Genomic DNA, 12,491 nt, shown 5'->3' on the forward strand with positions numbered 1-12,491 from the left:
CACTCCTGGGGCAGAGATGGGGGGTGGGTCCGCTGAATACCGATCCGATGCTATCTGGTGGCCAGACATCGGCGGGCCCCCCCCCATCTCTGCCCCGGGGCTGTGTTACATTGGATACTGGGCCCCCCTTTAGGCTCAGGCCCAGGGGCGGCCGCACCAGCTGCATCGGCGGTAGATCCGCCCCTGAACGCAGCTTAGATGTGGCAGCTGTATTCGTTTTCTTTGTTCATTTTCTTGATTCTGGCAGCAACACCCTTCATGTCTTTGGGTTAGAACACTCACTGAGCTATATCTATGGAGGAGCAGCATGGTCAGTTTAGGATATACCCATGAAATGTTGGGGGAAGGTGTGCGGGCAGGAGAAAATATCATGAGCTCAGTTTTTGAAAGATTGAGTTTTAAGAAGTGTTGACATATCGGATGTTGCAACATCCAGACCGATATGTCAGTTAGTAGATTAGTGACACGCAAGGACACTGAGGGGAGAGTTGCGGAGTAGAGAGATAGATTTGAGTGTCATCGGCATAGAGATGGTATTGGAAGCCATGTGAGGTTATTAACTGACCAAGGGAGGAGGTGTAGATGAGAAGAGGAGGGGTCCAAGGATATCCAACATCCAACATTCTCATCCAACATTAGTACCTGATGTCACAAATAGGGGGAGGGGGGTAACTCTATATTCTGGAGTGGGATGTCCGAGAAGCTCATAAAGGTGTAATGGTCCGATGTCTATGCACCTATAGTCATAAAGTGTAGGTGTTTTGGCTTTAGATAATTTTCAATTCTTTGCTTTTCAATGTTAAAAGGATGTTTCTTGTTGTCAGATGCCGGAATCTCGGTGCTCAGAAATATGTCAACCAGGAAGCAGAAAGAAACCAGGAACTGCAATTCATTCTTGCTGCTATGACTGTGCCCCATGTTCAGAAGGAGACATTTCCAATACAACCGGTATATTTCATGGCTATATGCAAAACTGTATGTAAACATCAGAACCATGTGTAGCCTTGCTTTGTGGTTGGCCATGTGAGATCACGTTCCCCATGCATTAGTTACATCACCCATACTGTAGCACCAGGGTGACAGGAATCTAGGTCTCCACTAGTTGTGAGTTACATTTAGTTTCCTGGGACCATAACTGTTTAATGCTCCACCCTAAAGGGTCTCTAGGCATAAGGTTCAGGCCCACCTTTAGGTTGGAGGCAGATTTTGCCTGCTCACAATTTATTTAATCTACCAGAAATGTAATGTTAAAGAGTATCTAAACCCCAAACCAAAAATGTTATATATTTCAGCTCATCAATTCTTAGATGTGGTGGATGCGTTAGTTTTCTTTTTAAAAAAAAAATGTTTTTCTCTTTTATTTTCATGGGGGGTGGGTCCGCTGAATACCGATCCGATGCTATCCGGTGGCCAGACACCGGCGGGCCCCCCCCCATCTCTGCCCCGGGGCTGTGTTACATTGGATACTGGGCCCCCCTTTAGGCTCAGGCCCAGGGGCGGCCGCACCAGCTGCATCGGCGGTAGATCCGCCCCTGAACGCAGCTTAGATGTGGCAGCTGTATTCGTTTTCTTTGTTCATTTTCTTGATTCTGGCAGCAACACCCTTCATGTCTTTGGGTTAGAACACTCACTGAGCTATATCTATGGAGGAGCAGCATGGTCAGTTTAGGATATACCCATGAAATGTTGGGGGAAGGTGTGCGGGCAGGAGAAAATATCATGAGCTCAGTTTTTGAAAGATTGAGTTTTAAGAAGTGTTGACATATCGGATGTTGCAACATCCAGACCGATATGTCAGTTAGTAGATTAGTGACACGCAAGGACACTGAGGGGAGAGTTGCGGAGTAGAGAGATAGATTTGAGTGTCATCGGCATAGAGATGGTATTGGAAGCCATGTGAGGTTATTAACTGACCAAGGGAGGAGGTGTAGATGAGAAGAGGAGGGGTCCAAGGATATCCAACATCCAACATTCTCATCCAACATTAGTACCTGATGTCACAAATAGGGGGAGGGGGGTAACTCTATATTCTGGAGTGGGATGTCCGAGAAGCTCATAAAGGTGTAATGGTCCGATGTCTATGCACCTATAGTCATAAAGTGTAGGTGTTTTGGCTTTAGATAATTTTCAATTCTTTGCTTTTCAATGTTAAAAGGATGTTTCTTGTTGTCAGATGCCGGAATCTCGGTGCTCAGAAATATGTCAACCAGGAAGCAGAAAGAAACCAGGAACTGCAATTCATTCTTGCTGCTATGACTGTGCCCCATGTTCAGAAGGAGACATTTCCAATACAACCGGTATATTTCATGGCTATATGCAAAACTGTATGTAAACATCAGAACCATGTGTAGCCTTGCTTTGTGGTTGGCCATGTGAGATCACGTTCCCCATGCATTAGTTACATCACCCATACTGTAGCACCAGGGTGACAGGAATCTAGGTCTCCACTAGTTGTGAGTTACATTTAGTTTCCTGGGACCATAACTGTTTAATGCTCCACCCTAAAGGGTCTCTAGGCATAAGGTTCAGGCCCACCTTTAGGTTGGAGGCAGATTTTGCCTGCTCACAATTTATTTAATCTACCAGAAATGTAATGTTAAAGAGTATCTAAACCCCAAACCAAAAATGTTATATATTTCAGCTCATCAATTCTTAGATGTGGTGGATGCGTTAGTTTTCTTTTTAAAAAAAAAATGTTTTTCTCTTTTATTTTCATTAGGCAATCCACCTTGTATCACCCTTAGACAGAAGTATTCTCAACGTGTGGAGAGAGTAGTGTAAGATGGACTTAGATGACTTTCACATAAGTGACTAACAAATTAAAGCCTAACACTTTTAAAGTAGATTTTAAAGCCTATCTCTGGGCAAACAAAAACCCTCCCCTTCCAGTTTGGCTACCCCAACATTGCAATGGTTAACTGCTGATTAACATCTAGGGGATTGTGTAAAGCAGCTTTACTTAAGTGGCTGCCCACTCCCCCGGTGGTTGGTGCTCATCTCGCATACTGTCTGTGAGATTTATTTGATCAATTCTCCTCGCCAATTGAAGTCAATAGAACTGGACTTGGCAAGAGGCTGTGGTATGATTTTTCCAATAAGAAAAGGCATTCTGAAGTTGGCAGCATTGGTTCTTGGATGCCTGCAAACCACCATTCAGTTGCCCTCTCCACAGATCACTTTTCAGAGTGGTGGTAGACCCTGTCACCCATGTTAAGGAGACATTGCACTGCTGCATCGTGTGTCTTAATTTTATAAGTGAAACTCCCTGAACCCCTCTATAGATGTGTATACAATTGTTTAAAAAATATGCAAAGTTTAATCCCAGAGTTAGATAATGTTTAAAGTGAAAGCATTTTTTAAATTAAAAAATGAATTAGAAAGCTTTGGGTTCATCTTAAAATTCCACTTAGGCCCTTATCCAGACATGCAGCCTGGGTGGCAAGGAAAGGGAGAGAACTGAGTGTGTGCCCCTCTTCTTGTATCAGCCTAGGCCATATGCCTTTCAAATTGAAAGATACTTTGCAAAATGGTGGGAGGGGGGCAAAAAATCCTTCCCTTCTTGCACAGTACCCTTGTCCCTCCTCCTCCGGTGCCTCAAGAAGGAGGTAGAAGTAATATTCCCATCACTTAATGACAGATTAATTGACTGTGGTAAGATTGACTGACAGCAAGCAATTCCAGGCTCTCTGCCTACATTACTCCAATGGAACGTCTAATTTGTCATTTAGCAGTGGGAATAAAGAGTCTCGTGAGTAAGAGAATTACATCTCTGAACGCAGTGATTGGCATGGATTACATTGCTGGATATGTGATTAATGTGAAATAACTTCCGGGAATGTTAATAATTTTTTTGTGTTTTATTTTAATGAAAGGACTTTTTATAATGTGTGTATGTTTGTTTGCTTGTAATTCTTTGTAGGAATGGATAAGAGGTACTAAAGTCAGGCCAGGAACAGCAGATGGAGGCGTCTGTGTAGGGCCAACATGACAGGGTCTTGAAGAGGCGAACAGGGTTTAGATAGAGTTAAATTATTATCTTAAGGGATTTTGGGTGGTGTCACTTACCTGATTGGTCAGGGTCCCGGGAGGAGGAGGATAGGTGGCCCCTTGGGAAGGAAAGGTCAGTCTCGGTGGGGTCATCAGCGTGGAAGCAGCTTCCCACCCTCCCGCCCCATTGGTCGTATTTGATTCGTTGCCTTGTGTTTCTCTTGTTTCTACTTTGTCCTTTTTTCTCTCTGTTTTATCATGTTGTCTTGTCACTTGCAGCCGGGCAGGGTATTAGGGTCCTTGAGGTGCAACATATTTGCTTGAGGTTTAAGTGACAGTGGGGAGCCGTCTTTGGTATGGCATCCCTGTCTTAACGGGTCCATCACTAGTTACTTAGTATCTGATGTAAGACTACAAGTCCCCGAGGCGGTGTTGTGTGGCTGGGGGCCGTGTGGGCAGATACTGGGTATTTTTGGTGATGGATATCACGTCAAGGACCTTAACTCCCGCGGTCAGTTAGTTTGTTACAATTTGTTACAATGGTTAAATTTGCCTTTGGCACTAAATAATAAAATGGCTGCTGTGGCCACTAAAAATCCAAGACCTGTGTTGTGTCATTCATTAATAGAGTTATCATTGAATTTAGTTGTTGGAGGTTATTTGACCAACAGGAGCTGTATACAATGCCCTTGTCATGTAATTATTATAAAGCAGGCTTTCAGATTCTGTCATTAAGTCTCCCTTTTACTACCTCCAACTCTTTCTTGGAGCACTGGAAGTGGGTAAGAGGCTTTTGTCCATCCACATTGGGACAGGGATACTTTGCACCTCTTTCCCCTTTACAAGATACAGAAGCCCTACACTTTTTTTTCACTTAAATTCTTGCGTACTGCAATGAATCATATTGTGGGTGGTTGTCGTATGAAAGCCAAGATAATTGTAATAGAAAATGGACAGACTAGAATAACAAGATTCAGCCCCCATGTGCAGCTAAGTTCGGGGGTGTGCAGGCTTTAAGCAGGATTTATCTAAACTGATTGGAACTTAACCGAGCCAGATTCCTTTATCCATATTCTTGGCTGAAGACAGAACCTAACTCCTTATCTTGTCCTACAAATCATCAATCAGTAACAAATTCCAGGAATTCAAACATCATTATTATTATTATTATTATAATACAGGATTTATATAGCGCCAGCAGTTTCCACAGCGCTTTACAATATATAGTTACATAGTATTTGAGGCTGAATAAAGACACATGTCCATCAAGTTCAATCTTTGTGTGTATGTGTATGGTCCTACTGATGTGCATGTATGTATAGGTCCCTGTTTGTTCTTATTCTTAAGAGTACTTGTACCCCTGTATATTACGGTTTCTGAGGAAATCGTCCAATCGCCTCTTGAATGATTCCACACTCTCAGCCGAAATCACAGCATGTGGCAGCGAGTTCCAGACCCTGACCTCTCTAACTGAGAAGAACCCCCTTCGCCCCTTGTGCTGACATTTTTTCTCCACCAGTTTTAGGTGGTGGCCTCTCGTCCTTGTCATGGAGTTAATTGTAAAAAATTTGCTGCTAATGTTGCTATCCCCGGTAAACATTTTGTACATGAAAATCATGTCCCCCCTTAATCTTCTCACTTCCAATGAGAACATGTTTAAATTTAGTAGCCGGTTCTCATAGTTTAGGTCCTCCATCCCCTTTATGAGTTTGGTTGCCCTCCTCTGGACTCTTTCCAGCTCAAGGACATCCTTTCTGTTCACTGGTGCTCAAAAAAATATGGAAGACAGTTCAATTACAGTGCCCGTGAGGGCTTACAATCTAAAAGGGAGGGGCAAGTGATACATGAGGAGGTAGTTGTGTGGGGATGAATTGTTTGTGAAAGTGATAGCTCAGTGGTCAGATTGAGGTGGGATAGGCTTCCTTGAAGAGATGAGTCTTAAGGGATCGCCTAAAGGCAGTCAGAGTGGGAGATTGATGGACAGGTTGGGGTAAAGAGTTCCATAGGATGGAAGAGACTTTAGTGAAGTCCTGGAACATAAACATTGTTACACAAACATAACGTTGTTACATGGATAAAGGTGGTATACCGCGCTAGTAGTAGAACTAACAATAAATAATTCCTAAAGTGGGCAAGCTGCAGTGCTAATAAAGTGATAATGTTACACCAGAGTCCAGAACAACTATCGTTCTAAACTCCATATATCCCAATGCTGGGGATGTGATTCCTCTCTAGGAGATGTTTTTAAACATTGTCCTAATCTGCAGGCCTCACAATATCATTCAAAACTCTGAATGCACCCCATACCTAAGGAACTATTGGTTTTTTTTTCAAGTCTATTACAAAACACTCCCCATCAAGGCATGCCAGACTTGGTTATAATCCACAATGGTTAACACTACAAACTTCTGTATCCTTGCTTCCTGGAAACTCCAATCAACGCTCCAAAAACAGAAGTTGTTTCCACACAATTAATTAAATCACAATAATGCAGACTCTCTCTAAAGCTGGCCATATACCTAAAGGTTATCTGCAGATTTTCTATGGTCAGATGCAAAAAGTGCAACAGATTCCTCCAAATACACTAAACTGTGTGGATGGAGGAATCTCCTGCTGGGCAAAGCTTTAGTATCTTGCCAGTATGCCCCGCTGGCTCTCAAAATACCTGAACAATGCTTGCATCCAATCAGACTGTTTAGGTATTTTGACAGCCAGCGGGGCCTACTAGCGAGATACTGAAGCTTGGCCCAGTGGGAATTTCCTCCACCCACACAGTTTAGCGTAGACGGAGGAATCTGTTGCACTTTTTCCATCTGGCCATAGAAAGTCTGCAGATAATCTATAGGTGTATGGCCAGCTTAGCTCTCTAGCTGCATAAAAAGCTACTTTAAAATGTCTTATCACTTGGTTCTATTTGTCTTAATACTCCTTAGCAGATCCATATATGCGTGTCCTATCCCAACAGACACCATCCCCTCGCTATGACTCGGAGAATGTCTCATCTTAGTAACCCCCTTCCCGCTACAAATCCAATATTATATACCTTTTGTTTATTTCTATCCTACTGATTGACCAGGCTCCATACATGTCTCCATATAGGACCGCTAAATGATCCTAAGCAACTCAAAAACAAAGTAAACCATGGTACTTGCAGCCAGTCTTTCAACTTTAAACAGCTATAAAATGAATAAACGTTATACAAAAATACATTAAGAATGTTTTCTTTTCTGTGCAGACAGTGAGAAGTGTGTTCGATGTCTAGAAGATGAATGGCCGAATGAGAAGAAGGATCGGTGTATTCCAAAACTTCTGGAATTTCTCTCCTACACTGATGATATCTCTAAAACATTAGCAACCATTTCTGTGTTGCTTTGTCTTGTGACTCTCTTCATAATGGGAATCTTTATACACCATCTAGATACCGCCATTGTCAAAGCTAATAATCGGAGCTTGAGCTTTGTCCTGCTTGTCTGTATCATGCTAAGTTTCCTCTGTGTGTTCTTGTTCCTCGGTCATCCACTGGATATAACCTGCATACTGCGTGTCACCACTTTTGGTCTCATCTTCTCTACGGCTGTGTCCTCTCTTCTGGCCAAAACAATCATGGTTTACATTGCTTTTACAGCCGCCAAACCTGGCAGCTACTGGAGGAAATGGATTGGAAGCAAACTTCCGAATTCTGTAGTATTACTGCTTTCATCTGTTCAGGTTATGATATGTCTTGCTTGGTTGTCTGTATCTCACCCGTTTCAGGAAATGGACATTTATTCTTATCTGGACAAGATCATCATTCAGTGTAATGAAGGGTCAGTTATCGGGTTCTACTCTGTGTTGGGTTATATGGGGTTTCTGGCAGCTGTGAGTTTTGTTCTGGCTTTCATGGTGAGGACATTACCGGACAGTTTTAATGAGGCCAAGTACATCACCTTCAGCATGCTGGTGTTCTGCAGTGTCTGGATTGCCATGATCCCGGCCTATCTGAGCACCAGAGGGAAATACATGGTAGCTGTGGAGGTATTCACCATACTGGTCTCAAGTGCTGGACTTCTAAGTTGCATATTTTTCCCAAAATGTTTTATGATTCTTTTTAGGCCAGACTTGAACACACAAACAGATCTGCTTTCTAAGAAAAATAGACCGTAGATAACATTTTATTAGTGCATAAATAAATACAAAAATGCAACTGCAATTATATTAGTGCTTAAATAAATAAAAAAATCTAATTGCACTTTTGTTGGAACAATATATGTTATTGCATGGGCTGTAGCATGATACAGTGAATACTATGTAGATAGAATTAGGTCTATGGGAATGCTCAGTATGAGCACATTTGGCCAATTTATATGAAATGCACAAATAAATTAATTTTACCATGGAAGGATTAGGAGAGCTTTCTTTGTCTCTATCTTCACTGTGTTGTCTACTTAAAACACTTGCATTGGTGCTACTTCTGGAACTGCAAAGGTTAACTGCTCGGTTTTGCCTAGGGGTAATTTGTAAATAACTTTTGCTTACCTGATTCCCACTCCCACAGGCTGCAAAGACTTGTGCCAGCAGCCGCTTCCCCTCTGTTCCTCGGTGGTTGGAGGCCCATTGATGGCATCACTTAAAATGCAAGGCCTGTAGCCTTGCATTATACATGAGAATGCCGAGGGACAGTTAACAAACTGCAGCATAGGTTACAGAGGTGAGTGCTGACTGCCAGGGGAGTGGGGATTGGATGAGCAGAAATCCTTTACAGAATATTCCTAGACCAAACTGAGCATTTAACCCTTGCAGTGCAGGGGTAGACCCACTGCAAGGGTGGTTTGCTTGCTTAGTGAGAGACTTTAGAGATACTCTCACCTTTTCAATGCAGAGCAAATATAGAGTTCCTATGCAAAGGGTCCCCCAGATACCCCTATACTTATCTTACTAGTGCTCCCTTGCCTCTCCTTCCAGCTCCACAACCCGCTCAGAAACAACTGGTGTGGGTGATGTGGGGGAGAACTGACATAGCTTTGATTTATGTGACAGTGCTCAGCCCTAGCAATTGGTCACTTGACCCAAGCAATGTCACAGAGGAGGTGGTTGCATGCATTGATCATAACCTAGGTTCTGACACACAGCTTCATGTTCCAATTTTTTATTAAATATCAGGTGAACAGTTCACATCATAAACCCACTAACACTTTTCAGCCACATGTGGCCTTAATCATGCATTGCATGCATCTCTATTCTAATAAATGCTGGGTATTGTAGATGGTGCAGTGGGAAAAGAAGGCCGGTCAAGACAAATGCCGAACGGGCCAGTGTGCGCACGTGCACACTGCCTGTCCAGCATTGCGGTCACCGGAAGCCCGCCCCTCAGGGGGGCGGGCTTGCGATGATCGCAAGTACGATCTGCCTGTCCAAGATGAGCAGATCGTAAGTTTTGTTAATTACTTTACAACCATCGCAAGACTAAGGACTTGCGATGGTTGTAAAGTGTATGGCCACCTTTATACCAGAAGGTTTGTCAGCCTGTGGCTTTTAAACAAGTCAAGATAACTAAGCCATCCTCATCTTCCTCATCCTCTGTCACCCAGGCTCGTACTGGTTCTCAGTCCACCGCAGGTGCCAAAAGCGGTCTATTCTGCCTCCTTGTCCACAGCTACTAATGCTGTAGCCTCACCATCATGCATGGAGGAGTCAGCTGAATTGTTTGAACACAGCGTCAGTGACATGCTGCTGGAGGATGCGCAGCAATTACAATGCTCTGATGTTGGCTCTGAGATTGAGGAAGGGAGTACCATGGAGGCAGGGGGTGCCAACAATGCACAATGAACTGGCACTCATGTTTCACTAGCCGCAACATACTGCCAGGTTGGCTCCAGTGACGAGGATAGAGGGGATGATGATGAGGTCACTGACTGTACTTGGGTGCCTGATCGAACGGAGGAGGAAAGTGAGGAGGCACAACCCCAACGAGGCACAATGTCCTCCAGGGGCAGCCGTATGAGCAGCCAGGCCATTGCATCAGAAGGCAGAGCTGGCACAGGTGCAGGGTGCTGTTGTCTCACAGCACACTTCCAGGAACTCCGCTGTGTGGGAGTTTTTCAGCACATGTGCAGAAAACCGCAGTCTCGAGCGGATCAAGCGTGGCAAAAACATCAGCCGCTTGGGTACCACGTGCTTGAAGAGACATCTGATTACCTGCCACACAGCTTGTTGACAACATCACCTTAGAAAGGCCCACACATCTCCTTGCTTCTCATCTGTCATCTGTACCCCCACTATACCTCATGCCATGTCAACAACCTCCACTGACAGGGATGATGTTATAGCAATGGGTGTCACAGGTCCTTCCGCCGAATCTACCAGCAACACACCAGCTGTAGATTTTAGCAGTCAAATTTCGCTGCCCCAGCTGCTGCAGCGGAAAAAAAAAATACTGTCCCACCCATCCACATGCTCAGCATCTAAATGCCAGCTTGGCCAAATTGCTCGCTTTACAACAGCTGCATTTCCATCTGGTGGACTCTGCCCCCTTCCGTGAGTTTGCAGAATGTGCTGTACCACAGTGGCAGGTTCCCAAACGCCATTTATTTTCACGTAAGGCCATTCCAGTTCTGTACCAGCATGTGGAAGTTTCCGCTGACACGTGGTCCAGAAAGCATGGTCAGGGACATTATATTTCCTTCATGGGACACTGGGTAACTCTGCTGGCAGCTGGGAGGGATCCAGGACAGGGCTCCGTGCTGGAGCTTGTTCATCCACCACGCCACCAAAAAGCTGCTGATGTGAGATCTGTCTGCTCCACCCCTGCCTCTCGGTCCTCCACTATGGCCTCTTCTGCAGAATTGTCCAGTTAACCAGCAGTTCACCGTAAGCATTCAAAGGGCTACACAACAGGTCAGGCTAAAAGATGCCATGCAGTGCTTGAGCTGGTTTGCCTAGGGGACATGAGCCACACCAGGGCAGAGATTCTATCAGCTCTGCAGGGGCAGGCCCAGAGGTGGTTGATACCATGCCAGCTTGAGTCGGGAATGGTTGTATGCGACAATGGCAGCAACCTTCTCTCCGCCCTATGCCTGGGAAAGTTGATGCATGTACCATGCTAGGCACACATCCTCAATTTGGGGGTACAGCATTTCTTAACCATGTACCCAGGGCAGCAAGATCTTCTGAGGCAGACCAGAAAAGTCTGCAGCCATTTCAGGCGCTCATTCCCAGCCAGGCTGTTCGTCTGGCTGAAATTCAAGGTGAATTCCACCTGCCCACAACGAAGGCTGATTTGTGACATGCCCACCAGGTGGAACTCCACTTTGGCAATGCTGCAGCGGCTGCACAAGCAACAGAGGACCATCAACGAGTACCTGTGTGTGTGTATGGCACAAGGACAGGCTCAGGGGACCTTGGCTTTTTTCCCCCCCATCAGTGGCTGCTGAAGGAGGCGACGAGGATGGTGAGCCGTGACAATGCATGCATCAGTGACACAATCCCTTTGGTGTTCCTGCTGGAGCATACTCTGCTGGGAATTATGGATAGGGAACTTGAGGCAGAACAGTGGGAAGAAGAGGAGGACTTCCTTACATCTCAAGGACCCTTTATGCAGAAACCATTCCTGCGGATCTGCAAATCACACAAGAGGAGGAGGATTATGGCAGCTGTGGGGGCATTGAAGCAGAGAATTACATAAGACAGTCTTTAAGGAAGGGTTTTCTGAAACCCAAGGAGTAGTACGTGGCTGGGAGGAGGTAGTGCACGATAGTGTCATCCTCAGTGACCCTGAAGACTCGGAATCTCATGCCTCCTCAAACTTACGCTGCATGGGCTCCCTTATCCTGCAAAGCCTGAGAAAGGACCCCAGGATTCGTGGTATCAAGGAGAGGGATCATTACTGGTGGTTGGCAAACATTCTTGATCCATGTTACAGGTGTAAAGTTGCTGAGCTCATCCTACCCTCACAGTGGGAGCACAGGATGAAACAACTGGAGGATGCTCTGAAGAGAAACTTGTGTAACACCTTTCCAGACACTGATAGGTTACCAAGTCATGAAAGAGGTGCTTCTGAGGCTGCGGTTAGTCAGAGGAAGAGCGGTGGAGAAGGGGGCCGTCTGACTGATGCCTTCAGAAGTTTTTTCAGTCCTCGGCACCCAGGAATGTTAACTTTAGGCACCCATCGCCAGTGTCTGCATTCTATGGTGCAGGATTACCTAGGGGCAAGAGCAGACCTGGAGAGCTTTCCAGCAGACAATCTGGTTCTTGAGAATGGATCACTGGCCAGAACTTAGCCAATATGCCATGGAGCAACTGGGCTGCCCTGCATCCAGTGTGCTTTCCAAAAGGACGTTCAGTGCTACGGGAGGTTTTGTAACAGATAAAAGAGTGCGTCTGTGTAGGATAGTGTACAATGTGCAATATGGAAAAAGGCCATTTGATGTCCCCATACAGATCCTGTAGATAAACTAGCTCTGGCCTGAGGAAGACTCTGTGTTCCAGGAGAGCTAATATATAGGGGGACGGGGGGATGGGGGGGAGGG

At 45.1% G+C, this 12,491-nt stretch overlaps 1 protein-coding gene across 1 annotated transcript in view; it reads left to right on the plus strand.

The window, feature by feature from the left end:
• The window catches only part of LOC108798386 (vomeronasal type-2 receptor 26-like), a 27,038-nt gene extending 18,908 nt beyond the window's left edge, over positions 1-8,130 (plus strand). The window contains exons 5-6 of the mRNA XM_018570136.1: positions 825-948; positions 7,223-8,130. Coding sequence (XP_018425638.1) covers positions 825-948; positions 7,223-8,130 — 1,032 coding nt within the window. The remainder of the gene's footprint in view (positions 1-824; positions 949-7,222) is intronic.
• The last annotated feature ends 4,361 nt before the right edge of the window (positions 8,131-12,491 follow it).

The sequence above is a fragment of the Nanorana parkeri genome, unplaced genomic scaffold (assembly GCF_000935625.1).
Source record: "Nanorana parkeri isolate BGI_ZX_2015 unplaced genomic scaffold, ASM93562v1 scaffold1462, whole genome shotgun sequence".
Lineage (NCBI taxonomy): Eukaryota > Metazoa > Chordata > Amphibia > Anura > Dicroglossidae > Nanorana > Nanorana parkeri.